The 27425-nt window shown below is 38.5% G+C and overlaps 1 protein-coding gene across 10 annotated transcripts in view; it reads left to right on the top strand.

Annotated features, from left to right (window-relative positions):
* The window catches only part of LOC108255706 (probable E3 ubiquitin-protein ligase HECTD4), a 167750-nt gene that overhangs the window by 66563 nt on the left and 73762 nt on the right, over positions 1 to 27425 (top strand). For all 10 annotated transcript variants that reach the window (XM_017451855.3, XM_017451846.3, XM_017451850.3 and 7 more), the window contains 11 exons: positions 386 to 549; positions 672 to 917; positions 4982 to 5174; positions 6559 to 6663; positions 8410 to 8498; positions 11023 to 11192; positions 13911 to 14040; positions 16740 to 16884; positions 17157 to 17323; positions 17706 to 17852; positions 25984 to 26168. In XM_017451855.3, coding sequence (XP_017307344.2) covers positions 386 to 549; positions 672 to 917; positions 4982 to 5174; positions 6559 to 6663; positions 8410 to 8498; positions 11023 to 11192; positions 13911 to 14040; positions 16740 to 16884; positions 17157 to 17323; positions 17706 to 17852; positions 25984 to 26168 — 1741 coding nt within the window. The remainder of the gene's footprint in view (positions 1 to 385; positions 550 to 671; positions 918 to 4981; positions 5175 to 6558; positions 6664 to 8409; positions 8499 to 11022; positions 11193 to 13910; positions 14041 to 16739; positions 16885 to 17156; positions 17324 to 17705; positions 17853 to 25983; positions 26169 to 27425) is intronic.

A 27425-nucleotide genomic window follows, 5' to 3' on the forward strand; every position in this document is an offset into this window, starting at 1 on the left:
CATTATATTTGTCAATACCCTTGACTTAGATGAAGATCAGATCACATTTCATGACAAATTTATGCAGAAAACCATGAAATTCCAAAAAGGTTCACATACTTTTTCTTGCCACTGTATAACCTCTATGAAACTGTTCTTTAGGTTCTTTGTTCCTGTTGCAGCATCAGCCTGTCAAGAATGATTGATCATACATACCCAATTAAAAAAAAACATTTCAGTAGTGAAATGCACAAAGGAGTTTTTTTTCTCTTTACAGAACTAAAAATGCTGTAGATAGCATGATTGGGGGGGGGTGATTAGACACACAGCCAGCCCTAGCCCTCCAACTAGAGATCAGTTCCAACAAGCAGATAATGACTGACAAGCATTTGGCCTTGTGTTTTAGGAGTCATCAGAGGAGGTCTCTGGGGGTCTGCCTTTTCTGGCTGACCTTGCTTTGGGTCTCTCCGTTCTAGCTTGTTCCATGTTACGCATACTCTACAACGGCCCAGAGATCACACGGGAGGAAGAGGCTTGCCATGACCTACTCTGCTCTAAACTCTTACAGAGGTCACCTGAACAAATATATTGCTTTTTACATTTTTTATTCTAATTAAAATAAGTTTGAATCTAATTTTAATCTAAGTTTTAATCTAATTAATCCTCTTACTGTTTTTTTTTTTTGCTCTTAGATGCCAGTGGCAGGTAGAAGCCAATGGTGCCATCTCTCCGGCTCTTACCCCCTCTCCGTCTCCGCTCCCGCTTACCATTGACGAAGACCAAGAGTTTACCTACCCAACAGATGTTCTTGTTCACCCGGCAGGCTTCATTCCTGGTGTTTATTGTGATCTACCACGTATCCGACTGCCTCCAGGAATCATGGGCCGTCTAAGGGAACTCTCTGGCAAGGCTCGACCACAGTTCCGCCCCAGCATCAAGTAAGCACTGGAGCAAGACTGGGTGCCTCAGGTTGATGACTTCATGCTCACTGTTAATGTTCGCCATCATTCATTTTTATGCAGTTGCAATCTGCTTTGGTTCGATCGATATAATGAATCATAGAATATGACCAAGTTGGTGCCTTTTTGTGTCTATAACAATAGTTCATATTTAAATATAAAAATAAAAATAGCTTTGAGGAGTGGGCAAATATGCCTTCGCTGGCACTGATGTGCACGGAGAAGTGTGGCGGGGATAAGAGATACGTGGTGTTTTGAAACTGTGAAGGAAGCTGTATAGTAAATATGAGACTGGTACACAAATGTGAAAACAGAAATTACCCATAATTAGGAGGTTTGGCAAAAATAATAACGATAACATTAATTCATATGTATATAGTGCCACTCATTGAATGTAGGAACTCCTTTAATCAGAGGCATGGGCGTAACCACGCATTCTTTGGGGGGGAAACGCATTCTTCCCAAATGAGGAAATACCAATCTGTCCCCCAATATACAGTCCAAAATATTTTCTATATGTCCCCCTTTAATGAACCCTGCCAACGGTTCTGTCTTTCTTCATCTATTCTATTTATTTATATCTATTCCTTTTTAATATATTTCCGTTTGTTAAGGAAAATCGGTGTGTGCCCTCCAACTGTACACTTGGTTGCGCCCATACTCAACGCAAGTTCGTTGATGTATTTTAGCAGCTCAGTCTGTAAGAAATGGAGACAGCAGCCAAGCGTAGAAAAGTGCAGCAGAACATACGAGCTTTTTCCAGACAGTAAGTAACTAGATACCTAAATAGTAGGTGACCTTAGCTTAGTATTGAAGGCATCACACCATGTTGGTTTGTTCTTAAGAACGTCAATTAACTTTTCATATTTGCACACCCACGAAGTAGGCTAGGCTAACGTCAGTTCCAGTTTTTGACCATTAATGTTACGTTCACTTGCACATCCTCCCGCCGAGTTCGTTGTGAACCCTCACGTTGTGACAGACTGTTATGAATGCGAGTGAAAGTGAGGAAAGTTGCACAGCATTTCGTTCCTTTACACTACAATTGGGCTAAGGACAACCAAGTGATTTTACAAATATAAGGCTCAGCATAATGCTAAGATGTGCTAGCTTGGCAACGAGAGATATGGAACTATCGTCTGAGTTGTGGCCATATTGTAGTTATCCATTCAGAACTAGTTATGGCAGTTTGTCTTTAGAATTAAGAAAAGAAAACTCCAGTACCCTTTACATAGCTAACGTTTCAGGTTACCACTATATATTGTTGTACACTTTGTACACTTATTACATAGCAAGCTAAACAGCATGATGACATTAACATAATAAATGACACCAGTTACACAAACAGAATATTCAGTTTATCAAATTAAAATGATTGTCTAAGTCAGTCATTGCTCTTCTGGGAAGGAAATGGTACTTGGTCACAGTGCAGGCAGCACAGCATTGCGTGGAAGCATCCGAGGGGAAATTGTATTTACAACATATATAGTGTTCAATTTAGTTTCATAGGTAGCCGTCCATTCTGAGTTGGTTTTAAAGTCGTGATTGCGTGTTTAAATGTTAGCGTGTGTGGTTTGCCTGCACACATCTTAGCTCGCCTCTACTTGGTGTGGTGGGTTTCATGGTAGGTTATGGAGCAGAGGATACATCTGCCCACAGGACGTCCACAGCACCCTACAATTTCCCCATGCCGTGGGAGCTTCTATCACTCAGAAATCACATGAATTCAAATGGTAACTGTAATCCTAAAACTATGTTCTAAATATGCGAATTTTCAGTATCAAATTTTGGGGAGGCTTGACTGCCCCCAATGTCCATACCATGGTTACGCCCTTGATCAGAGGGGCTTTATATACAAGGTAAAAAGCAGAGGGGATAAATGGGAACCTTGTTTTGTTCCGCATTTCAAACTATTAGTGTCCCATAGAGTTATCTTTTCTGTTGTTTAAAAATGTTCAGAAAAATTCTTTCAAAATGTTTGATGACAAGAGGCTACTACATATTCACCAGCATTCCTTTGCATTCATGAATGGATTTGCCACTGCAGGTTAAGTATTTGCTTGTGTATTTGTGTTTGAATTCTTTTTATAATCACAGCATGGTTTGTTTCTCAAATCAGAAGCTATGGGTTAATCGTAAATGTAACAACACAGCTTTGACGGTACTTGCAGCTCTAACAAGAACAATAGGTTTGTATTAATGAACTCAGCTCCTGCATATGGACTTGTATTGCAGACGATCCACATTATTTAAAAAATGGGAAAAAACTTTGCCATTGCTCGCCCATTAATGAATGTTTTGGGTAGTGATGCACATCTGCAGGTCATTTCCTACATTGCTTTAACTTGCAGTGTAGATGTAGATCTGTTATAAGCAAGCCAGAGGTCACAGTGGCAAGGACAAGCTCCCTGAGATGAGAATAGGACAGTGTTTCGTCTCTGTATGTCCCCCTGCACCTTTCACTCCATAAGTTTTTTGGAACAGTGTTGGGGGTGTATTTTGAAATTCCCCATGCACTGGCCCTTTTAAGAATAAATAGGGTTCCAGTGAGTTCAGTATATGAATGAGAGCACCATAAGAGACAAAAATATCTCCCACTGGTCAGTAAAGCTCTCCACAGTGCTGAATTTTCAAATCTGATCGGTCAAAAAGTGATAATGAATTTTCTATAAAGGCAGCTCTGAACTGTAAGGCAAATCACAGGTTTACATTAATGTAGTCGTTCCAGTCGTTATTGTTTCTTGAAAAATATTGAATTCACAAGGACTTGTATGGTAGACTGTCCACATCATCTAAGCCTAATAATAAATGGACTATAGGATTATTATCTATCTGATGCCTTTGACGATATGTCAAGAGGATACTTGGTTTCTTTTCCCCATTATTGTATTTGTGACATAAAAATGTGGCATTTTTCATTACCTCCAACTCCATCTTTGCTCACATAATTCTCATTATTATGCACGTCATTTCCTATGATAATATAAGCAAGTGAAAAATAAATTAGCAAAAATATAAGTAGATAAACTATTAGCCAAGGTTGAGACCTTATAAGAGGCCTGGTGGATGGATGCAGAAAAGCTGTACATTTTGCTGGGGAGAGTGGGCTTGGGGGGGCGAGCAGACCACCTTGGGAGGGTTTAAGGTGTCTCGCGATGGAGGATTCAATGGCTGGGTGTAGGGGGGTTGGGGGTCACCCATGCCAAGAGCCGCCATATCCTTTACCTAGAGGGTCTCCCCAGCAGTATTTCATGTATTTGGCACATGCGGGGTGGACCAGGAGGAGCTGTTCCAGGAGGGTGGACCAGGAGGAGAAGGGTTCACCTGGTAAGATACCCTCAAGGAGAGATGGGTCGCTTTGGTCGGCCCAGCTCAGAGAAGACATGGCCCCGGAGCGTGCAGTCATCACTGTTTCCCCCATCGGAGTCGGACTGTCTGAAATCGTGGCCACTTTGAGCCTTTGGCACGGGAGCATTTTGGGGTACCCTAGGCAGTGGCAACAACTTTCTGGGAAATCAATGGCTTCTTCTGCATATTTTAGGCCCATGCAGAAGGGATGAGAATCCCTAGCTGAGATGAGAGCATTGAACACAGCCGGGCAGGCACATGACTGGTTATCCCTGTTGGAAGCCGAAGCCAGTTTAGTATGCACCATGGCGGCGAGGCACAGAGCTCAGTCAAGTCCGTAAGGTGCGCAGCTCTAGGACGCGGGGCGGAAGGCTTAAGAGGAGGCGGGCAGCCTATTGAGCAGTGCGAGCATAGGCGGCTTACAGCGAGAGACTCAGCTAACCTGGCTAGCGAAACAAACAGGTCCGGCGGAGGTTGATCAGATGGATATGTCCTCCTGCAGACAAAAAGTCCAAGTCAGTGAACCAGCGAGCTGTGCTTTGTATGCGAGCTTTGTATGAAAACATATTTAACTGACACATTTACTTCTCACTCTTCAAATGTTTCTGTACCTGGTCCCACTCTTGAACTTATTTGCATAATATTTATTTATTTATCTTTTTACCTGAATTGCTTTCTTCTGTTCCTCCTTCTAGAGAGGTGATCCGGCCAGATGTAATAGAGGAAGTGATTGTGTCCTGTGTAATAAAACACCTGGGTCTGATCGACTCGCTGCAGTCATTAGTGAACCTGCAGTACAGAGAGGAACACAGAGAGGAGTATGAGCTGCTGTGCAAAATCATGGCTGAGACATTCAAGAAGATTAATGCAATGGAGAGACAGCTTCAGGTATGCAGAAATAATTTGCATATATGGGGCGACTCATTTAGAGTAGGGTATGTTAATTAGTTTGAAATTATTATTCAGACCTGACAATTGCATAATTGATACTTTGCACACAAGACATGAAAGAAGTGCAGAACTATATACTACTACAATCTACTATTAAATTAGACTAAATATCATGTGAAAAATGTGCACAAATTCAGAAAGGGGGCGAACACTTTCACAGCACTGTATGTGCTTGGTTTAAAAAGAAATTATGCTTTCACAGTGCTTTGATTTAACAAACATTTTACAATAGATTTGCTAGGGAGGAGATGTCGCATGTTTCTGTACAACATTTATTCCCACTACTTTACTGGCTTGTTTTATAGTGTCTAACAAGTCAATTCTTTATACCCCTGCTCTTTTTGAAAATCACACATTTAATGGCTTGATTGCAGTTTGTCGAAATAGGCAGCTGATTTATTGTTCAAAGAAAGTGCATGAATGAATAGGTGTGGCAAATGCTAATAGCCAAGGTAAGTCAAATTAGAGCAGTTGTTCTCAACCTGGGGTGGGGAGATCGGAAGGAGGGTGCAAAATTGTTTAAGAAGAAAAAAAAACACAGACAGGGCATCATTTGGGTGCTCTGTGTATATGATTGCTTTTCAAATTGAATGGGCGTAAATGGAAAAACCCTGCGTTCCCTCTCCCTCTGTGTTTTCTTTTTGCTGGGAGAGGCAGCGCTTAGCCTGTCTTTTATCTAGGTGTCAGTGCTGCCAACTTAGCGACGTTTCGGACCATTTTAGCGACTCTCCCTGCCACGAAAAAAAAAAAGGGCCTAATGATAAATCTAGTGACTTTTTGGACAAACCTTTGCAACTTTACAAATGTCACCAGTACTGTCCAGCAAGCGTGAGGTCTTGCTTTCCCGTTGCACTCACACCTCTCTCGGCGTCTGTTCTGCTCAGTGAGGGGCCGAGAGCCGGAGATTTAACAAAGTCATGGCTAACGAGATCATGGCACCCTTCATCCCAATTTATATCATTCTTATGCGAATGTTTTTACAATGCAAGGCGAATGGGATAATGATAATGAGTCTTTATTGATCACACATATCTTACAGCACAGTGAAATTTTTGATCATCCATGTTCCATACCTTTCCGATATATAGTTATTTAAAAAAATAATACAAGTTATGAAAAGTGATTTTAAAAAGTACAAAAACATAAATAAAAATATCTATCAAAAACATTATAGAAGAGGTTATATATAGATATATATATGGGGGGAGCGTGCCACATGATGGGGGAGATCTGGGGAGGGCTTTAGTTACAAAAGGTTGAGAAGCTCGGAGTAATTTTTGTAGCTTTTGATTTATTTGTATGGTTTTTGTGTGTCTTTCAGAGTGTGGCCGAGCTAGAACAGAAATGGCAGAATGAGGTTGATGAGGCTCAACAGGGCAAACTAGAAAATAACACGCCCTTCTTCAATGACTACCACTTTTTTGAGGTAAGGAAAGGAAAGTTTAACATGTCTTGAAATGTGCAAACCTCAGTCAAGGAGTTTTTTTTTTTGTGGCATTCTGGTGCTTTTTTTTTTTTTAATTATTGCCTTCGCTAGTCTATTTTAGTCAGTGTTAAGAGTCCGTGTTTTATTCGATTATACATTTTTGAGATAAACTTGGAATTCTCACATATTTACATCTGAAACAGTGGTGGCTTGTCCGTGGGAGGTAGGTGGGGCAGAGTCCCCCCCCATTTACAGTTGCACCGAAAAGTTTGCATACCCCATGCAGAATCTGCTAAATCTTAATACTGTTAACAAAATTAATTGCTATTATTTTGTTTAAACAGCTTTTTTTTTCATTTAGTACTGCCCTTCAGATGTTAAATAAGATATTTACATGTCTCCCAGAAGACAAACTACTAACAATTTACACCGGTCATCCTGTTCAAAAGTTTACACCCCCCTGGCTCTTAATGTGTCGTGTTGCCTTCTTGAGCATCAGTGAATGATTGCACCTTATGTAATAATTGTGTATGAGTCCCTCAGTTGTCCTCAATGTGAAAAGATGGATCTCATCAAAATCATATAGTCACTGTTGGAAAGGGGTTAAATACACAGAAGATTCTGGAAAAGCAGAGAGTGTGCAGGACCTGGAGGATTTTTCTAAGGAACAGTGGGCAGTTTAACTGCTCAGGACAAACAAGGGCCTCATGAATAACTCTCACAAAACATAACAGTCGTGGATCATCCAGGTAACAACACACAGGATTAATAATCAAGCGTATGGAAACTTTTGAATGGGGTAATTTTTATAAATTCAGTTCTCATCTTGTCTTGTGGACTATATGTAAACATGTGCTATGTGAAATAGTTTATTCAGGACAGAACTAAATAAACAACAACATGGGATTTTTATGATCCATCTTATTTTCTTAACAGTATTAAGATTTAGCAGATTTTTCAAGGGGTATGCAAACTTTTGGGCACAAATGTGTATCAGCTGTTCAACATTTATTAATCTTCATAAAATTCTCATTCACAACTTTTTACATTCTTTTTCAATGCTAATTACATGTTTTGCATGATACACAATTTTAAAATGGTGCAGTTTGACAGAATTAAGTCTTTTTTGCTCATGTTTGTAGATCCCCAACTTGGCTTACGTAGTTATTACACCTAGTGGTCAAAATGGGAACTGCAACAAATGCTGACAGAGCTCCACTGGGGTGCTGATGCATGCACAGAAGAGTCGAAGCAGACAGTTAATGACATGGTTGGAAAATTGGGCTAGTATTAAATACTTTTTTAAGCAAAATTTAATCGAAAAAATAATCAAAATGAAATCTAATACATTTTGAAGAAAAGGCGACATGTCATTGCAGACATTGTGTATACATTTCTGTTGTATGAAATGTTGCACAGAATGGGAGAGGGAAAGGGGGATTATGGAATGGATAATGTCTGTACAACAAAAATACATTCGAAATACTTGTTTCCCCACGCAAATCTCAGTCAACCCTGGTTATCATAATATCATTAACCAGGTCTGAAATATGAAATATCTGAAACCAGAAATGTCATTGAGTTGCATGGTGCCCTGCCGTCCCAACCATGGTGTATTGCTACCTAGTGGCCTACCCATAATAGGCTCCGGATCCAAGTGTGACCCTGACCAGGATAAAGACGTTACTGAATTTGAATAAATGTATTGTTTTATTATATAAAATTGATTTTTGTGTGTCTTTTCAGAGCAAAATGAAGGAGCTTGAACTTCTGTGTTCTCTGAAGGAGGTTCCATTAGATTGGAGTGATGTAGAAAATGCTGTACTCGCATTAAGGTAAAATGTAACCTTTTTAAAAAAAATAAAGTAAATCCAATGATATTCAATCAGCGTTATTCCTACTGAGATTTTGTCTTGATAGCAGCTAAAATGGGAGGAGTTTATTATCAAATCAGTGAGTGTACTGTGGCTTTCCATACACTTGGTGACAGTGTGTATATATGTAAACAGCTTGGAGGAGAGTAGTAGCAAGGAACTCACTCAGCCAATTATTTAGAAACACCTGGTATCTCACAATTTTCATCTCCAAGGCAAACTGGATTGGAAAGCAACTGTTAAAAGAATTTGATACGTCTTAAAATGAGTGCTTTTTCTTCTAGTTGTTCTAAATTGTGATTTTTTCCCCCCCTTAGCATTTCAGAAAATTAATTGTCTTACCTGTTCTGTGTAGGATTTTTTTGGTTTTGCAGTTGGGAATGTGGAATTATGAACTCCCATAGTGCCAAACAGAAAAAAAATCTTTACAGAATTGGAGATTACATTATCATTCTTTCATTATTGTTTCAGTTCTCATTACCCACACAGCATGTTTTTTCTCCCCACCACTTATCTATTCAGTTTACACTAAAATGTCATTCATTGTGGTGCTTTTTCACTGTACAGGTTTCACAGTCTAAGTAAATATATTGTGCAGTTTATTAATTTGCCAAAATAAAAGCTTAGTGTGCACAGTGTGTGTACATGGGGTCTAAAAAGGCCACTGGATTGCTCTTTGATTTCTTGTTATGATCTTGGCATATGTGTTAAATATTGGCATGAAATATACATAACTTTAAAACTATGTAAAGACTGAGCCAATTCCGTTTTCCCCCCTCATTTTTAACATGCTGCAGGAATTTTTACCATTTTATCATTGAATCTCAATCCTTTTGTCCTTTCTCACCTCTTGATTTTCTAAATCTATTCCTCCTTTTTCTCCATGGTGTATTATTTTCCCATGACTACAACAAATTTGGAAAGTATCTGTAGATACAGTGGATAGGTGGAAGGTCTACACACCCCTGTTAAAATGGCGGGTTTTTATGAAAAAATAAATAAAAGAAATTATGAAATTACAACGTATTAAACTGAAGTGAAAAACAATCAAACATTTTCGGGTAAAATAGGAAATATACAATAATTACGATAGCCTGGTTGCAGAAGTCTACACACCCTTTTATACTTGGGGATATGGCTGTGTTCAGAATGAACCAATCACATTCAATCTCATGTTCAGAAGTAATTTTCGTACAGCTGTAATCAATGAAATTATTCTGATTAACCCCAAATAAAGATCAGCTTTTTCTGTAGGGTTTTCTTCATATTTTCTTGGTCTTCTCCGACTACTGAAGCCGTGATCTGCAAAGAGCTTACAAAGCATGCATCGCATCACAGTTTTTGAAAGGGATCGATCAGGAGAGGGGTATAAAAAAAAATTCCAAAGCATTAGCTGTACTATGGAACAGTGTAAAGGTCTGCCTCAACAAATAGAGAAAATGGAGCACCACAGTGACATCAGCAGCCCTTTCTTAGGAAAAAAACATCCAAGCCAAACTAAATCTTCCCAAACCATGTGGAAAAATGTGCTGTGGTCTGATGCGACCAATTCCATAATTCCAAAAAGTATGTTTTTTGCAACAAAAAAAAATCACCAAAAGAACATCATGCACATGGTGAAGCATCGTGCTTAAGGGCTGCTTTCTTCAGTCAGAACTGGGGCTTTTGAAGGTGGAGGGAATCATGAATAGCTACAAATACAAGTCGATTTTAGTGCAAAACCTTCAGCTGTCTTCTATTAAGCTGAAGAAGAAAAGGAATTTCACTTTTCAGCACGACAATGACCCAAAGCATAAATCCAAATCAACAAAGGAATGACTTAACCAAAAGACGACCGGTGTTTTTAAATGACGTAGCTAGAGGCCAGACCTGAATCCAACTAAAAATCTATGGGGTGACCTGAAGTGGGCTGTGCACAGGACATACCCTCACAGTCTGATGGGTATAGAATGTTTTTGTAAGAAAAATATTGCCAAGTCAAGATGTGCCACGCTGATACACTCTTACCCAGAAAGACTGAGTGGTATAATAAAACCAAAAGGTGCTTTAGCAATGTATTAGTTTAGGGGTGTGCACACTTACGCAACTAGGTTATTGTAAGTTTGTTTTTTTTATGGAAAAAAAATTCTGATTTGTTTTTTTCACTTATTATGTATGCATTGTCATTTCACATTGAAGGGGGGACAAGCTCTGACTGATTTATCTTGGTTTCATCACAAAAACCTGCCATTTTACACAGGGTGTGTAGACGTTTCTATATCCACTGTAGTTTGTTAGCAACAAGTAACTCACTATAAACGTGTGGCTAGTTATGTTCTTTCAATGCCTTCCGACTGTTTGTAACCCAACAAGTATGATTGATCACTGTGGCTTGATTTTGAAGAAGGTCCAAGTCAGACTCTTGCATGTTTTGTCTTTGTGAAATGACCCATATTTAAAAAAGAATAATAATAGTAAATTGTGTATGTTTGTGTGCATGCATTAGGGAGAACTTTTTTCAGGAGGTTAGTTCGATGCAGCGCTCCAGGTGTGTTGTGCCGCTAGTCAAGACCAGAGCTCTGCTAAAGAGCTTAATGAATCGCTCAGAGCTACTGTTGCATGTCACAATTTCTCCACACTGCGGGAGCCTAACCACAACACCTACAAGCTCACCAGGTAATTTCCACTTACCTGTACACAAAGTACCTTTTAACCAGAACTGTTTATTTCACCGTTACATAATGTAACCAAAGTTTGCACTAATATCTGTTAATAAGATGTACATTTTAAGAGATTTATAAGACCATGTGATTGACCATGCAATTTGTGAAGTTGTTAAGAACCAGTCATTTAGAAGACATACTATAGGGTCTTGGTAGAACTTCAGAGAGTTGTTGTAAGTTACTGTATTGGACTTTTACAAGCAGTATAATCCTTGTTTCATGTCATCACAATGTATAATCACTGCCATTTTTTGGACCTGATAGGGTACTGACTGCATCAATGTTATTGTGTCTGTGCTTCATTAAGAACATACATTTTTATTTATACTGATAATTGACTATATTAATACACAAAATATTTAAGCATACAGTATATCTTCATCAATCAGCAGTTCAGCAAATCCTCTCTGACATGTTGCCTTGTAGCTATGGTCAGCTATACATATATGGGACAAGCAGCAAGTATTGCTGATATCAGCTGTCCTTACTCTCCCTACAATTAAAAAAAAAATCCCTTCTTTTAAATATATCCTTTCAGTTTATGCACATATTAGTGTAGATTTAATTTCATTTTGGTTAAGTTTACCACCTTTTATTCTCTCCAAGGTAAGGAGAGTAATTGTAGCTATTTTTGACCCCTATTTTTTTTTTTTTTGCATTGTGCAGCGAAGCCAGAAATTTGGTCCCAAATATGAGAGCAACAGAAAAATGATATGAATAAAAGGGTACTTGTATAAAACATTTTATCTCACTGTGGAACAAGCCTCTTTGGATTGTCCCTCAAAAGCACTATTGCAGACGTGATGTGTACATTGCAGAGACAGGGCTTACATATATCTTCTAATCCTTGGCACTCTGTCACCTAGACAGTCTAAAACCTTTTCTTGCTATCAGAAGCATCTCTCAGATGTCTATCACGGCTGCTGGATCAGCTAAACTGTTCAAGGTGCGAGTTACCAGCTCAATCACTGAACGCTGCCTGCTCTAAACTCTCATCTGTTCATGGTTAGCCTGTCTCCAAACAATAGTTATAGTCAGCTAGTAAGCTTACTTTGCTGTGATTTGAAGAGGATATGTCAACCACGTAACCCACCCTGGCTATGGGAAAGGGCAAAGCCCAAGCTAAGATACGCATATGTGGGAACAAGATTTTGAGCATGAGCACTCACCTGGTGTGTGCATCGTGCCTCAGGTGCGCAAACCATGCTAACATCCCTAGCTTCATATGAATACTTTGCCTGCTTTTCCTTCAAGAGTCTCCAGCAAAGGCTAGCGAGCCAAGATTATTTATTTATATGCTGAGTTATTCTCAGGAACTTGCCATTCCCAAGGAGGCTAGCTGGGTTGACCAGCTCGACACTGTTTCCCTGTTACTGAGTGAGATGGACAACAGTGTCATTGGAGAAGACTCCACAGACGAGTCTGTGGGCCTCACTGAAGAGGATGAGGACTTGTCCCCTCCTCACAGGCTGCAAAGCCCGTTGCGGCAGGAAGTGAAGGCACCTGTGCCAACAGGCCTCCTCAGCTGAACGGAGAACTGCATGATGTCTGCAAAGGGCAGCTGAAAAGCTCCGCATTCTGTATGCTAAGTCCTCAAGGAGACCACCATTTGTGGTCCTCACTACAAGGGAATGGCTGCTGAAAGTGAAATACTCAGCAAGGGAACTGCTGCCAGTCTTTTTTTCAACAGGAAGCCACCAGTTCATGGACCACTCATTTTCTGCCAAGAACCCCATCCAATGAAGGTCAGCATTTGATTGGGTCACAATGGAAGGCAATGGATTCATCCACTTAACTCCAGTGGAACTCTTCATAGCATCCCACCTCCACCCTGCCCTTCCCTCCATGAATGAGAACACTACAAATGTTAGAAAGCAGTGGCCACCTATGTCAGAGCCCTGAACGCCTCATTGTGTTCGTGGTCACTGACCTCTGCCTGCGCCCCCACAGATGTGCTGTTCAGACATCCAGCAGAACCATGGCCTTTATGGTATCTCAAGATGTAAAATTGGGGGCACTGCTGGAAACTGAAAGTGAGGACAATCTAATGTTTTGAGAATTGACACTAAATTCTGTATATACCTTTGGTATCATGACTTGATGGTACAAACTTATCCATTGGACACCTGGAGGCACTATTTGAAACAGGTGGTCATTCCATCACATAGTGCTGCCACAGTCCATCACATAGTGCTGCCACAGTCCATCACATAGTGCTGCCACAGTCCATCACATAGTGCTGCCACAGTCCATCACATAGTGCTGCCACAGTCCATCACAAATGGCTTGGACCTCTTAATTGCTCTTTCCCTTACATTATTTATTTAGCAGTTAGGATAGCAAAAAAGGCTAAAATATCGAATACACTCCAGTTAAACGTGGTCTGTTTCACTGTGAGCCACAATATGATTTCAAAATAGAAAAAAAATCCACCTTCATAGCTGTATTTATAATATAATTGCAATTCATAACAATATTTATAATATTAATTTGTAAAAAAAAATAATAATAATAAATGGATAAAACAAAAGAGAAAATAATTGAGAAATTCTCTTTTTCGCATATCATAACATACCCAGCATGTCAGGAAGTTGGGGTCAGAGTGCATTATTATAATGCTGTATTATAGTAAAAAGTCAGACTATAAACCATGGACTGTACTTCCTTCCAGCCTGTAAATTGGTGTCGGATATGAAGGCTGCTATGGTGAAGCAGCCAGTTTTCCTGCGCAGTATGTCTGCTCCTTCTGACCTGGAAATGATAGCAAACCATGATCTGGAGTTCACACATGCAACACAGAGGTAAGGTGCTTTTATTTATATAGTATATGCTTTTACTATATAGTTACAATTATCAGAAAAGAGCATCTGTGAGCTGGCAGTTGTGCTCTATGTGTGTGTGTGTGTGTGTGTGTGTGTGTATAATGTGCGTGCACACATACAGTCATGGGGGAAAACTAAGTACACCCCATAGAAATTGCTGGCTTATTTGACATATTTGGACAAGCAAACATTTAGTCATATATTTGAAATACTGCCTAATAACAAAGTTAACAAAATCAAAAGGAAAATGAGCTTTTTCAATCATTTATTCAACAGAAATACCCATAGATGTGGAAAACACCCTTGGCAGCAGCTAGTATTGTCCCCTTTAGCAGATATATATATATATATATATATATATATATATATATATATATATATATATATATATATATATATATATATATATATATATATATATATATATATATATATATATATATATATATATTTTTTTTTTTTGTGTGTGTGTATGTATACTCTTAATAAATGTGAGCAAAGGAGACTGTGAGAAATTGTTAAACATAATCATAAAAATATTCTGCTCCCATGGATATCAAACAATTGCAAACACATCACGGGTTTATCAGAAAAAATATATCGTTGTTGATGAATTCATGTGAGAAAAATCTATTTGAAGTATATTTCCATTGATATTTGACATTTTATTTAGTACACCTGGGTGACTAGGAGCAGGAAATTGTACAACCATGACGTCCTGTTTCACATGGGTATAAATATGAGGTAACACATAGGCCAAATTACCTTAGTCATTCATAACAATGGGTAAGACCAAGGAATATAGCTGTGATGTGCAGCAAAAGGTTGTTGAGCTTCACAAATGGGGCGTGTCTATAAGAAAATAGCACAAGCATTGAAGATGCCCATTTTCACCATCAGGGCAATAATTAAGAAGTTCCAGTCGACTGGAAATGTTATGAATCGACCTGGAATTGGACGTGTGTCTATATCGTCTCAACGCACTGTGAAGAGGACGGTTCGAGTGGCCAAAAATCTCCAAGGATCACAGCTGGAGAATTGCAGAAGTTAATTGTGTCTTGGGGTCAGAAAGTCTCCAAAACTACAATACAAAGTCACCTACATCACCACAAGTTGTTTGGAAGGGTTTCAAGAAAAAAGCATCTACTCTCATCCAAAAACAAACTCAAGCATCTTAAGTTTGCAGACACTACTGGAACTTCAAATGGGATCGGGTTCTATGGTCAGATGAAACCAAAATAGAGCTTTTTGGAAATAAACACCAGAGGTGGTTTTGGAGCACACAGAGAGGTAGCCATATGGAAAAGTATCTCATGCCCACGGTTAAATATGGTGGTAGATATTTAATGTATTATTTAAAAAAATGTAATGAGAGCAGAGTATTTTTGTGAAAACAATAACGACAATTTTTCACAGCCTTCTTTGCTCATAGCTAGGGTTTCTTCTTTGCTCACACACAAGGGTGTCAATATTAGTGGAGGGCCGTGTGTGTGTGTATTTTTTTGTGTGTGTATGTATGTATGTGTATATATATATATATATATATATATATATATATATATATATATATATATATATATATTACAAGGGATGCACCGAATGTTCGGCAACCGAAATTATAAATTAATAATTAATTAATTAATAAATTTGACCGAACAATGACGCGATTGATGACTCACCAAATAGCCTAGCAACCAGAGTGAGATGCGCGAATTTCACGACCTCCACTTCCGGCAGCGTGCTCAGAGCGATGAGGGGGCGCACACATGCACGAGCTACGTGCACGAGCGCATGCTCTTCGGATGTTGGCAACCATGACATTGTTTACTATGGACACATGCGTTTAATTGTTTTTGTTCCGGAGTATTCGGTCACGTCGCGAGACGTAAGGGAGTAGAGTACGGAAGCAGGTAAAGACGTATTTATTTAAGGGAACATAACATTAACACCGTATCTAACTATACTATATCTACTATAATACTCCCCGAGGTGTACAGGGACGCGAGCGGTATGTATCCCCAATATAATCAGCCGTGTAGAACCCAATAGAACCATTTTTTGCACTCTTGTCAATGCACTTGGGCCTAATATAAGCTATTCAAGGGGGCTCAAAGATGACCACATAAAAATATTTTTATTTTACTAATTTATTTATTTAAAGTTATATTTTGTCTTGTTAGTAGCCTATGCCTGCTGGAAAGAAAAAAAAATGTTCAGTGTTAAATAAATATTTTGAAATTGTAGTTTTTGTAAGTGGTGGAAAAAAATGGTAAAATAAATGGAAAAAAACGCGAAAAAACATGTTCGTTATTCGGCCTTCAGCCAAGCTTTTCATTATATTCGACTTTGGCCAAGAATTTTCATATCGGTGCATCCCATATATATATATATATATATATATATATATATATATATATATATATATATATATATATATATATATATATATATATATATATATATATATATATATATATAATATATATATAGACTGTGTTCTGTTGCTAACTGTGCAAAATTTTGATCTTTGAGCACACAGAGTAAAGGTGCACATGCTGCTTATTAACTTTGGTAGATTGAGTAAAATTGAAACAATTCAGTATTACTTAATTGGTATTCCTTAACTGAGGGTCCAGTTTCTAGTACTGTGTCTGTGTGTATAATTTTCTTTTCTGTAGGAGGCGCCCTCACCCTGCCGGTAACAGAAGTAGCTCATTTACACTGCTGCAGTCTCTGGCAGCTGAAGACAGCAGTGAAAAACCTACTTACAGTGTGCTGCTAGGACAACTCTTTGCCTTCATAGGGACCACCCCCGATCATGCAGTGAGTATGCTGATTAATGTTCTCACGAAGCTGACCCCATTTATCATTGAGAGAAATGCCTTCACTGTGTCTTCCAAGTTCTTATGTTGGACAAAACTTACTAATTTTATTTTTTTTCTAACAATATTGTTTCTAAGTAATACTGCATTAGATTTACCAAAATTAGCTGATCTACAGTTTATTGCATATTGTAAGTTGTGCAAGCTGTCCAGCAATCATTTATGGCTAAGAAGCTAAAATAACAGTAATAACCCTAATCTTGTATACTGTAGGTGTCTAGTCGAAGTTTTCTGGCAGCAGCTCAGACACGCTGGAGAAGAGGTTGTACCAGGAAGCAGGCTCTGGTCCACATGAGAGAGCTCCTAACCACAGCTGTTCGAGTCGGTGGAGTAACCCACCTGGTGGGTCCTGTCACTATGGTGTTACAGGGGGGGCCCAGGTATGTTTGCCTTGCAAATGTATGAGTGTGTTGTTGGTAGTTATTTGGATACTTTTCCTAAACTGTTTGTTTAAAAAGCTCTTTTTCCTTTTTATTCATTTTTGTTTTTGTTTGGTATATTACATTAAGTTTAACAGCAAGACAAACATCACAACCACTCGAGCCTAATGATTAGTATATTACAATGTCTTGTGTGTGTCTTTAGCAAGCCAGCTATACCAAATGTTGGTGAAAATGTAAAAGGCACCGACATATCTTTCTCTTTCCATTTTCTGTTGTCTATCCATCTAGTTCTACACATTTACAAACCGTTATGTTTTTCATTAGAGTTGTTGTGAATATATACATTTTCAGCTTATCCTTTTTTGAAACCTGCATCTAGAATTGAGGAGCTGACCTGTGGTGGCATGGTGGGACAGGTTCAAGAGGCCTTTGGACAGACTATGACCTCCGTTGTATCTCTGTGTGCCCGCTATCCTATTGCCTGTGCCAACAGCATCGGACTACTCTGCACCATTCCGTACACCAGGCAAGCAAGCAACTTTGAAATAATTATGGAGTAGGCTTGTCTGGACAGTTTTAAAATGCCTTCACGTCTCTGTCTCCACTTCATATGTAAAGAGTCAATATTTCCTTTCAGCACAGCTTTTAATACAGCAGGTGAAAAATCAGTCATTTCTTTTGTGTGATAACCATAATGGCAAAGGTAAATGTAAACATACAGTCATGAGAAATAGAAAGTACACCCTCCTTCAATTCTATGTTTTTGTTTATCAGAGCCAAAACTTAAACAAACAAACAAACAAACAACCTCAGGTGACAGCAAAAAACACAACAGATTTCAACATGTAATCTTGTAAAGTTTTTTTTCCAAAAGTAAAACTTTCATAAACCAGGTGAGAGAAAATAAGTACACCCTTCCTACTTTCACTATCATTAAGCGTGTAATTAGCAGCCATGTGTTACTAATGAAATGGACAAGATTTGTTCATCAAGAAGTGTGACTACCGATTTAAAAGTAAAATTGCATCTGAACAAACCAAAAAATGTTTTGGAACAATATCCTTTGGACTGAAGAGACCATGGTGGAGATCTTTGGTTATCATGCACAGTGCCATGTTTGTCAAAAACCAAATGCAGCATCACCACAAACACGTCATACCGACTATCAAGCATTGTGGTGGAGGAGTGATGGTTTTGGTTGCACGGACCTGGGGAAACTTGCAGTCATTGAGATAATGACTTTAGACCAGAATGTTCTTGAGACAAACCTAACGGCCATGACATGACAATGATCCCAAGCACACCAGCAAATTGACATCTGAATGACTAAAGAAGAAAAAATTGGCCAAGTCAAAGTCCAGACCTCAACCCCATTGAAATGCTGTGGCAGGATCATAAGAGAGCTGTGCATAAACAAATGCCCTCCTTTAATGAACTGAAGCAATGTTATAATGAAGAGTGGACCAAAATTTCTCCAAAATAATTTGCGACTGACAAAATTATACAGAAAATGCTTGCTTCAAGTTATTGTTGATAAAGGTGGTTCTAATTCTTACTGAATTACAGGGTGTACACATTTTTTCCCCAACTGGATTCTCAGTGTTGGTTTACTTTTTTCTTTGATTAAAAAATGACTAATTATTGAAATGTCCTTTGTTGTTGTTGTCACCAGAGGCTATTTGTTTGTTTATAGAACTTTGTGAGATCCACACAGTTGTTGTTTAGGCCCTGATGCATGAAAATCATAGAGTTGATGGAGCGTGAAACCCCCCCGACACACACACACACACTATATATATATATATATATATATATACGTACGTACGTACGTATGTGTGTGTGTGTGTATGTATATATATATATATATATATATATATATATATATATATATATATATATATATATATATATATATATATACACACATACATACATACGTATGTATGTATGTATGTGTGTATATGTGTGTGTGTATGTATATATATATATATATATATATATATATATATATATATATATATATACATATGTATATACACACATACAGTGCCCTCCACTAATATTGGCACCCTTGGTAAGTATGAGCAAAGAAGGCTGTGAAAATTTGTCTTTATTGTTTAATCTTTTGTGCAAAAAATTCACAGACATACTCATGGATATCAAACAATTGCAAACAAAACTGGTTTATCAAAAAAAAAATATCTTTGTTACATATACAGTGAGGGAAAGAAGTATTTGATCCCCTGCTGATTTTGTACGTTTGCCCACTGACAAAGAAATGATCAGTCTATAATTTTAATGGTAGTTGTATTTGAACAGTGAGAGACAGAATAACAACAAGAAAATCCAGAAAAACGCATGTCAACAATATTATAAATTGATTTGCATTTTAATGAGGGAAATAAGTATTTGACCCCCTCTCAATCAGAAAGATTTCTGGCTCCCAGGTGTCTTTTATACAGGTAACGAGCTGAGATTAGGAGCACACTCTTAAAGGGAGTGCTCCTAATATCAGTTTGTTACCTGTATAAAAGACACCTGTTCACAGAAGCAATCAATCAATCAGATTCCAAACTCTCCACCATGGCCAAGACCAAAGAGCTCTCCAAGGATGTCAGGGACAAGATTGTAGACCTACACAAGTCTGGAATGGGCTACAAGACCATTGCCAAGCAGCTTGGCGAGAAGGTGACAACAGTTGGTGCGATTATTCGCAAATGGAAGAAACACAAAAGAACTGTCAATCTCCCTTGGCCTGGGGCTCCATGCAAGATCTCACCTCGTGGAGTTGCAATGATCATGAGAACAGTGAGGAATCAGCCCAGAACTACACGGGAGGATCTTGTCAGTGATCTCAAGGCAGCTGGGACCATAGTCACCAAGAAAACAATTGGTAACACACTACGCCGTGAAGGACTGAAATCCTAAAGTGCCCGCAAGGCCCCCCTGCTCAAGAAAGCACATATACATGCCTGCTGAAGTTTGCCAGTGAACATCTGAATGATTCAGAGGACAACTGGGTGAAAGTGTTGTGGTCAGATGAGACCAAAATGGAGCTCTTTGGCATCAACTCAACTCGCCGTGTTTGGAGGAGGAGGAATGCTGCCTATGACCCCAAGAACACCATCCCCACCGTCAAACATGGAGGTGGGAACATTATGCTTTGGGGGGGTTTTTCTGCTAAGGGGACAGGACAACTTCACCGCATCAAAGGGACGATGGACGGGGCCATGTACCGTCAAATCTTGGGTGAGAACCTCCTTCCCTCAGCCAGGGCATTGAAAATGGGTCGTGGATGGGTATTCCAGCATGACAATGACCCAAAACACACGGCCAAGGCAACAAAGGAGTGGCTCAAGAAGAAGCACATTAAGGTCCTGGAGTGGCCTAGCCAGTCTCCAGACCTTAATCCCATAGAAAATCTCTGGAGGGAGCTGAAGGTTCGAGTTGCCAAATGTCAGCCTCGAAACCTTAATGACTTGGAGAAGATCTGCAAAGAGGAGTGGAACAAAATCCCTCCTGAGATGTGTGCAAACCTGGTGGCCAACTACAAGAAACGTCTGACCTCTGTGATTGCCAACAAGGGTTTTGCCACCAAGTACTAAGTCATGTTTTGCAGAGGGGTCAAATACTTATTTCCCTCATTAAAATGCAAATCAATTTATAACATTTTTGACATGCATTTTTCTGGATTTTTTTGTTGTTATTCTGTCTCTCACTGTTCAAATAAATCTACCATTAAAATTATAGACTGATCATTTCTTTGTCAGTGGGCAAACGTACAAAATCAGCAGGGGATCAAATACTTCTTTCCCTCACTGTAGGTGTGCAACAATTATTGCCACCCTTTTAGTCAATACTTTGTGCTGCCTCCCTTTGCCAAGATAACAGTTCTGAGTCTTCTCCTATAATGCCTGATGAGGTTGGAGAATACATGGTAAGGGATCTGCGACCGTTCCTTAATACAGAATCTCTCTAGATCCTTCACATCCATGCTGGTGGACTCTCCTCTTCAGTTCACCTAACAGGTTTTCTATGGGTTTCAGGTCAGGGGATTGGGATGGTCATGGCACCTCTAGTGTTTATTGCCAAACAGCTCTATTTTGGTTTCATCTGACCATAGAACCCGGTCCTATTTGAAGTTCCAGTAGTGTCTGCAAACTGAAGACGCTTGAGTTTGTTTTTGGATGAGAGTAGATGCTTTTTTTCTTGAAACCCTTCCAGACAACTTGTGGTGATGTAGGTGACTTCAGATTGTAGTTGTGGAGACTTTCTGACCCCAAGACACAATTAACTTCTGCAGTTTTCCAGCTGTGATTCTTGGAGATTTCTGGCAGCTCGAACCGTCCTCTTCACAGTGCGTTGAGACGATATAGACACACGTCCAATTCCAGGTCGATTCATAACATTTCCAGTTGACTGGAACTTCTTAATTATTGCCCTGATGGAGGAAATGGGCATCTTCAATGCTTGTGCTATTTTCTAATAGCCACTTCCCATTTTGTGAAGCTCAACATCCTTTTGCTGCACATCACAGCTATATTCCTTGGGCTTACCCATTGTTATGAATGACTAGGAGAATTTGGCCTATGTGTTACCTCATATTTATACCCATGTGAAACAGGAAGTCATGGTTGAACAACTCCCTGTTCCTGGTCACACAGGTGTACTAAAAAAAATGTTGGATATCAATATGAATATACTTCATATATATTTTTCCATGAGAGCTGAGTATTTTTGTGAATTTAAAAAAAAAAAAAAGATCAAAAGGTTAAAAAAAATATACAGTTTTTCACAGCCTTCTTTGCTCATATTTACCAAAGGTGCCAATAATAGTGGAGGGCGCTGTATGTGTGAGTGCAATAAGTTGAGAACTTTTTAACTTCAAACAGGGAAGCGCCTACTTGTCCCATACATGCATAGTGGTTTCTCAGGTTAGAACTGACTTAATACTCCACTTGTGGTAGACATAGTTTCAGATGAAGATTAAACATGACTAAGGATAATGTTATTATGTAAATATCTGACAGTTTATAATTTTAGTGTCATATAAGGTTAAGAAATGTAGGGTTAATGTAACTGATTCCAGGCAATGAACTTTTAGTAAAATGTAGGTATTCCACGTCTCAGATTTTGATTGGTAATATGTGCCCAGATTTATATAAATGTCTTGATTCATGAAATGAAACTTTTCACTAAAATCTGACTTGTATCGGAGACTTTTTATATTTATACATATGCTCTATGAGTAGGTTACTGAAATAGCTCAGCATTTTATTTAAATGTACAAGTGGTAGCCTTGATATAGTTACTTGTCAGAGATTAATGTCTAGCAGAATATTATATTCAAGACCAATGCAATGGGTGGACCGGAAACAAGCATAGAATGTTGGCGGAATGACATTGGAGAAAGAAGGAAATAGTATCTCAAACACGGAATGGTGACGGACATCAATGGAAACCTCTTTATGCAAGAGAGATATCATGCTTAAAATCATGCAAAGACAGGTCAATGTATCAGTCAATATTCACATCAGACATCAAAATGAGGGGGGAAAAAAACATGATCTCACTGACTTTGACCGTGGTACGGTTGTTGGCAGTAGATAGGCTGGTTTGAGTTTTCATAAACTGCTGATCTATGAATTTCACATACAACAGTCCCTAGAGTTTATACAGAATACTGCAGAAGGCAAAAAATATCATATTTCGTGAGTGGCAGTTCTCAAGAGTAAATAAGAGTAATTAAGTCAGCTGATGAAAATGTACTTGATAATAATAATAATTATAATTATTATTTAGAAATTATTATTATTATTATTATTTTAAATATTGAAAATATTATTTATGGGAAGAATATATTTTTTAAATAATTTAATTTAACCGAGTGAGCTCATGTATATGTCTAGGGTGTCGAGAAATGACCCCTCGATTATCAACAGTTTAAAAGTATTACATGTAGTTCGTTCATTTTCACCCCTCTTCAGAAAGCACAACATGCTAAACCTTGAGGCAGACTACTTGTAGTCTGCTTGTTGTTCAGTCTGAGATGCTTTTCTGCTTACCATGGTTGTAAAGACTGGCTATTTGAGTTAGCGTAGACTTCCTGTCAGCTCGAACCAGTGTGGCCATTTTCATTTGACCTCTCTCATCAACAAGGTGTTTACGCCTGCACAACTGCTGTTAGATTTGTTTTCACCATTCTGTGTGAACTAGAGAGACTTTTGTTGTGCATGAAAATCCCAAGAGGTTGTCCTATGAATTTGGCACTTGATTATTTTTATGCATATATTGCGTAAACCATTTGCTAGGTCTGCACAATTAATCGGATATCGATCGCGATTACGATTTTGACTGCCCACGATTAAATGAACATGATCGACTGTGATATTAACATTAAAATTTCGTCCTCTGCTCATAAAAAAACTCCGCTGCAAATCAAATCAAGCGCTTCCTAAATTTACAGGCAATTGCCATTGAGTGGCACAGGGATTATGTCATTTTGTAGTGCCAAAACCCGGAAATGGAGTTTGCATTTTAGCCTTCAAGTTGCCAGCTTCACTGCGCAAGGAGAAATCATGAAACTAACATGATGCCAAATTGCTCTACAGAGGTTGTCGGGGACATTAAACGTCATCATGCTGAACAGTAAAAAACTTTGCAGATAAACTCAGGGCTCTACAGTGCGACCATTTCACTCGCATTTATGACTGAAAAGTACTTTGTGCGACTGTGAATAAATATTTATTTGCACCGGTGTGAGTGACCTGTTTGGAGTTGTATATACAATCGGAATAAAAACTACAGGAAGTCCAAAATGCATCTACACCGTGCAACAGTTACTTTCACACTGCTTTTCATCTCCCCAGTCAACCAAACAAGTGTGGAAATACTGCAGAGTAGCCATTATGATGAAGAGAGTAACTCTGTACATCATCTGCTTCTGTCAACTCTCCGATCTCACAAACTGCCACCTTTTATTGATCCCGCAAAATGGCCTAAACTTGCACCTGCTCGTATAGACATGGCGACTTCACACAGAGTAATTAATAATAATGCTAAAGGTGGGTTTAATTCAAACTTCTTTATCAAATAATTCCTCACCAATCATAATCAAGATTAGCAACTGTTCAGTCAAACTTACAGCACGCTGCCGCTCTCCTTCACTAACTCTAATTCACTTCATTTAAACTCAGGGTTGCCAGATATCACTAGAAAAGTCAACTCCAGTTTCCATGTTTTATTTATCCCTCCAAAACACAATATTATCAGCTGACATGGACACTGTACTGGGGGAACCCATCTAAAAGGAACAACTGATAAACAAACAGAAAACTAGTAAAATGTAAAGACCAAACATGTGCTTAGTTATAAATAATTTAATATAAAAAATAGATATAATAACTTCATAAAATATAAATAAAATGAGAAATGAAATAATGTTTAATTACTATGGGTTGCATTTAATATCAATTTGACATTAAGCTTAGTTCGCTATTTCCTTAGAAAGCTATTAGCCTTTTTCCTAATATGGATAATTTTTGTGTTAGTCAACTTTTAATTAGGATTCTTTATTGTTTAAGATATTTAAAAATAAATATTTTATGCTTGTTTATTTATCAAATAACCAACAGTATTTCTCATTGCTATTATTTTAATTCAATTAACAGTGACCATGAGCAGAGAGCTTACATTTAACTGTTTATGATAGACTTCCTGATTAAAGCTTAAACAAAAAAAGATTGGTATCTGGATCGGTTTCGGTCATAAAAATATTGATCGGAGCATCAGTAATGAACACCATTAAACTAAAGCGCTTTGCATCTGGCGGGTAAATGAACTCACCCAATCACATCCTATAAGAGATTATTCAGACATCTACACAATATACACAGAGCGGTTCGAGAACTGACTCCAGCCCAGAACCATGACGGTGGAAAATGTCTAATAGTGTAGCTTTAAATATATTTAAGAGGAGCAGACTTCAGACACTGAACATTGATGTTTATTGTATTTATTTACAAGGTGGAACCGGTTAAAGGTTGTTTTTTGCATACAGTCTGTAAAATGAGCTGAAAATATTAAATTTAGTTTATCAGAAGGTAAATTAACGTGTAATGGCTCACACTATGTTCCTAAATTCTGTCATAATTTTCCAGCTCAAGTTTTCTCATGCCTACTTATATTTACTTATATTGTGGCACATTAACGTTACCATTTCTAAAAGAAAAAATGTAAAAAAAAAATTTAAAAAAACCCCCTAAACTTCAACTGTGCTCCTAAAAGAAATCGTCTTGCGTCTCTCCTCCTGTAAACACTGTTAAAGATTTGTACAGCAGCAGGAATGTAGCACAACATGGAGGTGAAAGCAGTGGTCTGTTTATTTAAATGTGAAAGTGCAATAAAAATATGTTGTCCCTAAAATCAATGAATAATCGTGATAAGATCTGAATATTGATCAAAATAATCAGGATTATCATTTTGGTCATAATCGTGCAGCCCTACCATTTGCTCACATACTGTACATTTTTGTGTGCATAATTTGTGATTATTAATGTGTGCGAAAGCCAGAATCACAAACAAACACTTATCGTATGAAGATGTGCTATCCTGTCATGTTCACAGCCTACATGTAGAATATTTCTTTACGTCTTTAGGAGTGAGGAGCAATGTCTGGTACGCAGCGGCCTGGTTCAGTTGATGGACCAGCTTTGCAGTCTTAGTAGCCAGAGAGACTGCAGCTCCAATGAGAAGCAAACCAAGAAGCAGAAAGTTGCCACGATGGCCTGGGCAGCATTCCAAGTGCTTGCCAATCGCTGCATTGAGTGGGAAAAAGTGGAAGGTACCTTACATTGTGCTCAACATCACTGTTCTGAAAGTATACTATACAGAATACTGTTGCTTTTAGCTTATCCACCAATGAATTTTGGAGGAAAATGATGATAGACTAATCTGTGACTGTATTTTATGTCCCTTTTCAGTGACATTTTTAATACATTTTCTATTCTACTGATTAACACTGCAGCTCCAATGAGAAACAAACAAAGAAGCAGAAAGTTGCCACGATGGCCCGGGTCACATTCCAAGTGCTTGCCAGTTGAAGAAAGTAGAAGGCTCTATAAATAAAATAGGACCATTATTGGAAAAAGAAGGGCTATCCAACTATATGCACTATTAGAAGATAACATTTATTAAACTAATTAAAGTTTTGTTATCAGCTGGGCCCATGAATAGTTGGACATTGACAAAGTTATTGTTATTTTAGCTGTATACCACAGTACAGCTGCAATCAAAATTATTCAACCCCCAGTGCAAATCAGGTTTGTTGTCAAAATGTACAGACTTTCAGCTGTTTGCGATGAACAAATCAAACAAAAGCAATTGAAATAGTTCGACACAACGAATGTTTCAAGTGGGTTCCCCAAATTCAACTGAAAATGCAACTTATAATGATTTCTCCAGTTTCAAAATGATTCAAACCCCTGAATAGAATCCCTCACAACATCACAAATATACAAAACAGGTGTTTCCTCAAGCAGACCTGATCCAACTAATCAAGGGGTCCATTAGTTGCACCAGGTGTGCTTGAGCTGGAACACATGAAATACCTGAACTGGCTAGGGGTACTAAATATATGAAATACCTGAATGGGGCAGAAAAAAGAAGCTATCAACGGCTGCAAGCAGATATTTGAGAAGGCAAGTTGTGAAAAACCCTTGAGTGACTGCAAAAGACCTGCAGCAAGACTTGGTGGCAGCAGCTACTGAGGTTTCAGTGAGAACAGTAAGGCATGTAATAAACGCAGAATGTTTCCATGTCAGAACTCAAAGACGTACACCGCTACTGACCCAAAAGCACAAGAAAAGTTGCTCAAAATCATATAAATAAGCCACAGAAGTTTTAGGATTCTGTTCTGTGGTGCGATGAAACAAAACTGGAACTTTTCAGGACAGTGGATCAGCGGTATGTCTGGAGGAAGAAGAATGAAGAAAGAACACTCTTTTCACAGTTGAGCATGGTGGTGGCTTTGTGATGCTATGGGGCTGCTTTGTGTCCTCTGCCACTGGAAACATGCAGCGTGTAGAAGGCGAGATGGATT

Source organism: Ictalurus punctatus, chromosome 22 (assembly GCF_001660625.3).
Source record: "Ictalurus punctatus breed USDA103 chromosome 22, Coco_2.0, whole genome shotgun sequence".
Lineage (NCBI taxonomy): Eukaryota > Metazoa > Chordata > Actinopteri > Siluriformes > Ictaluridae > Ictalurus > Ictalurus punctatus.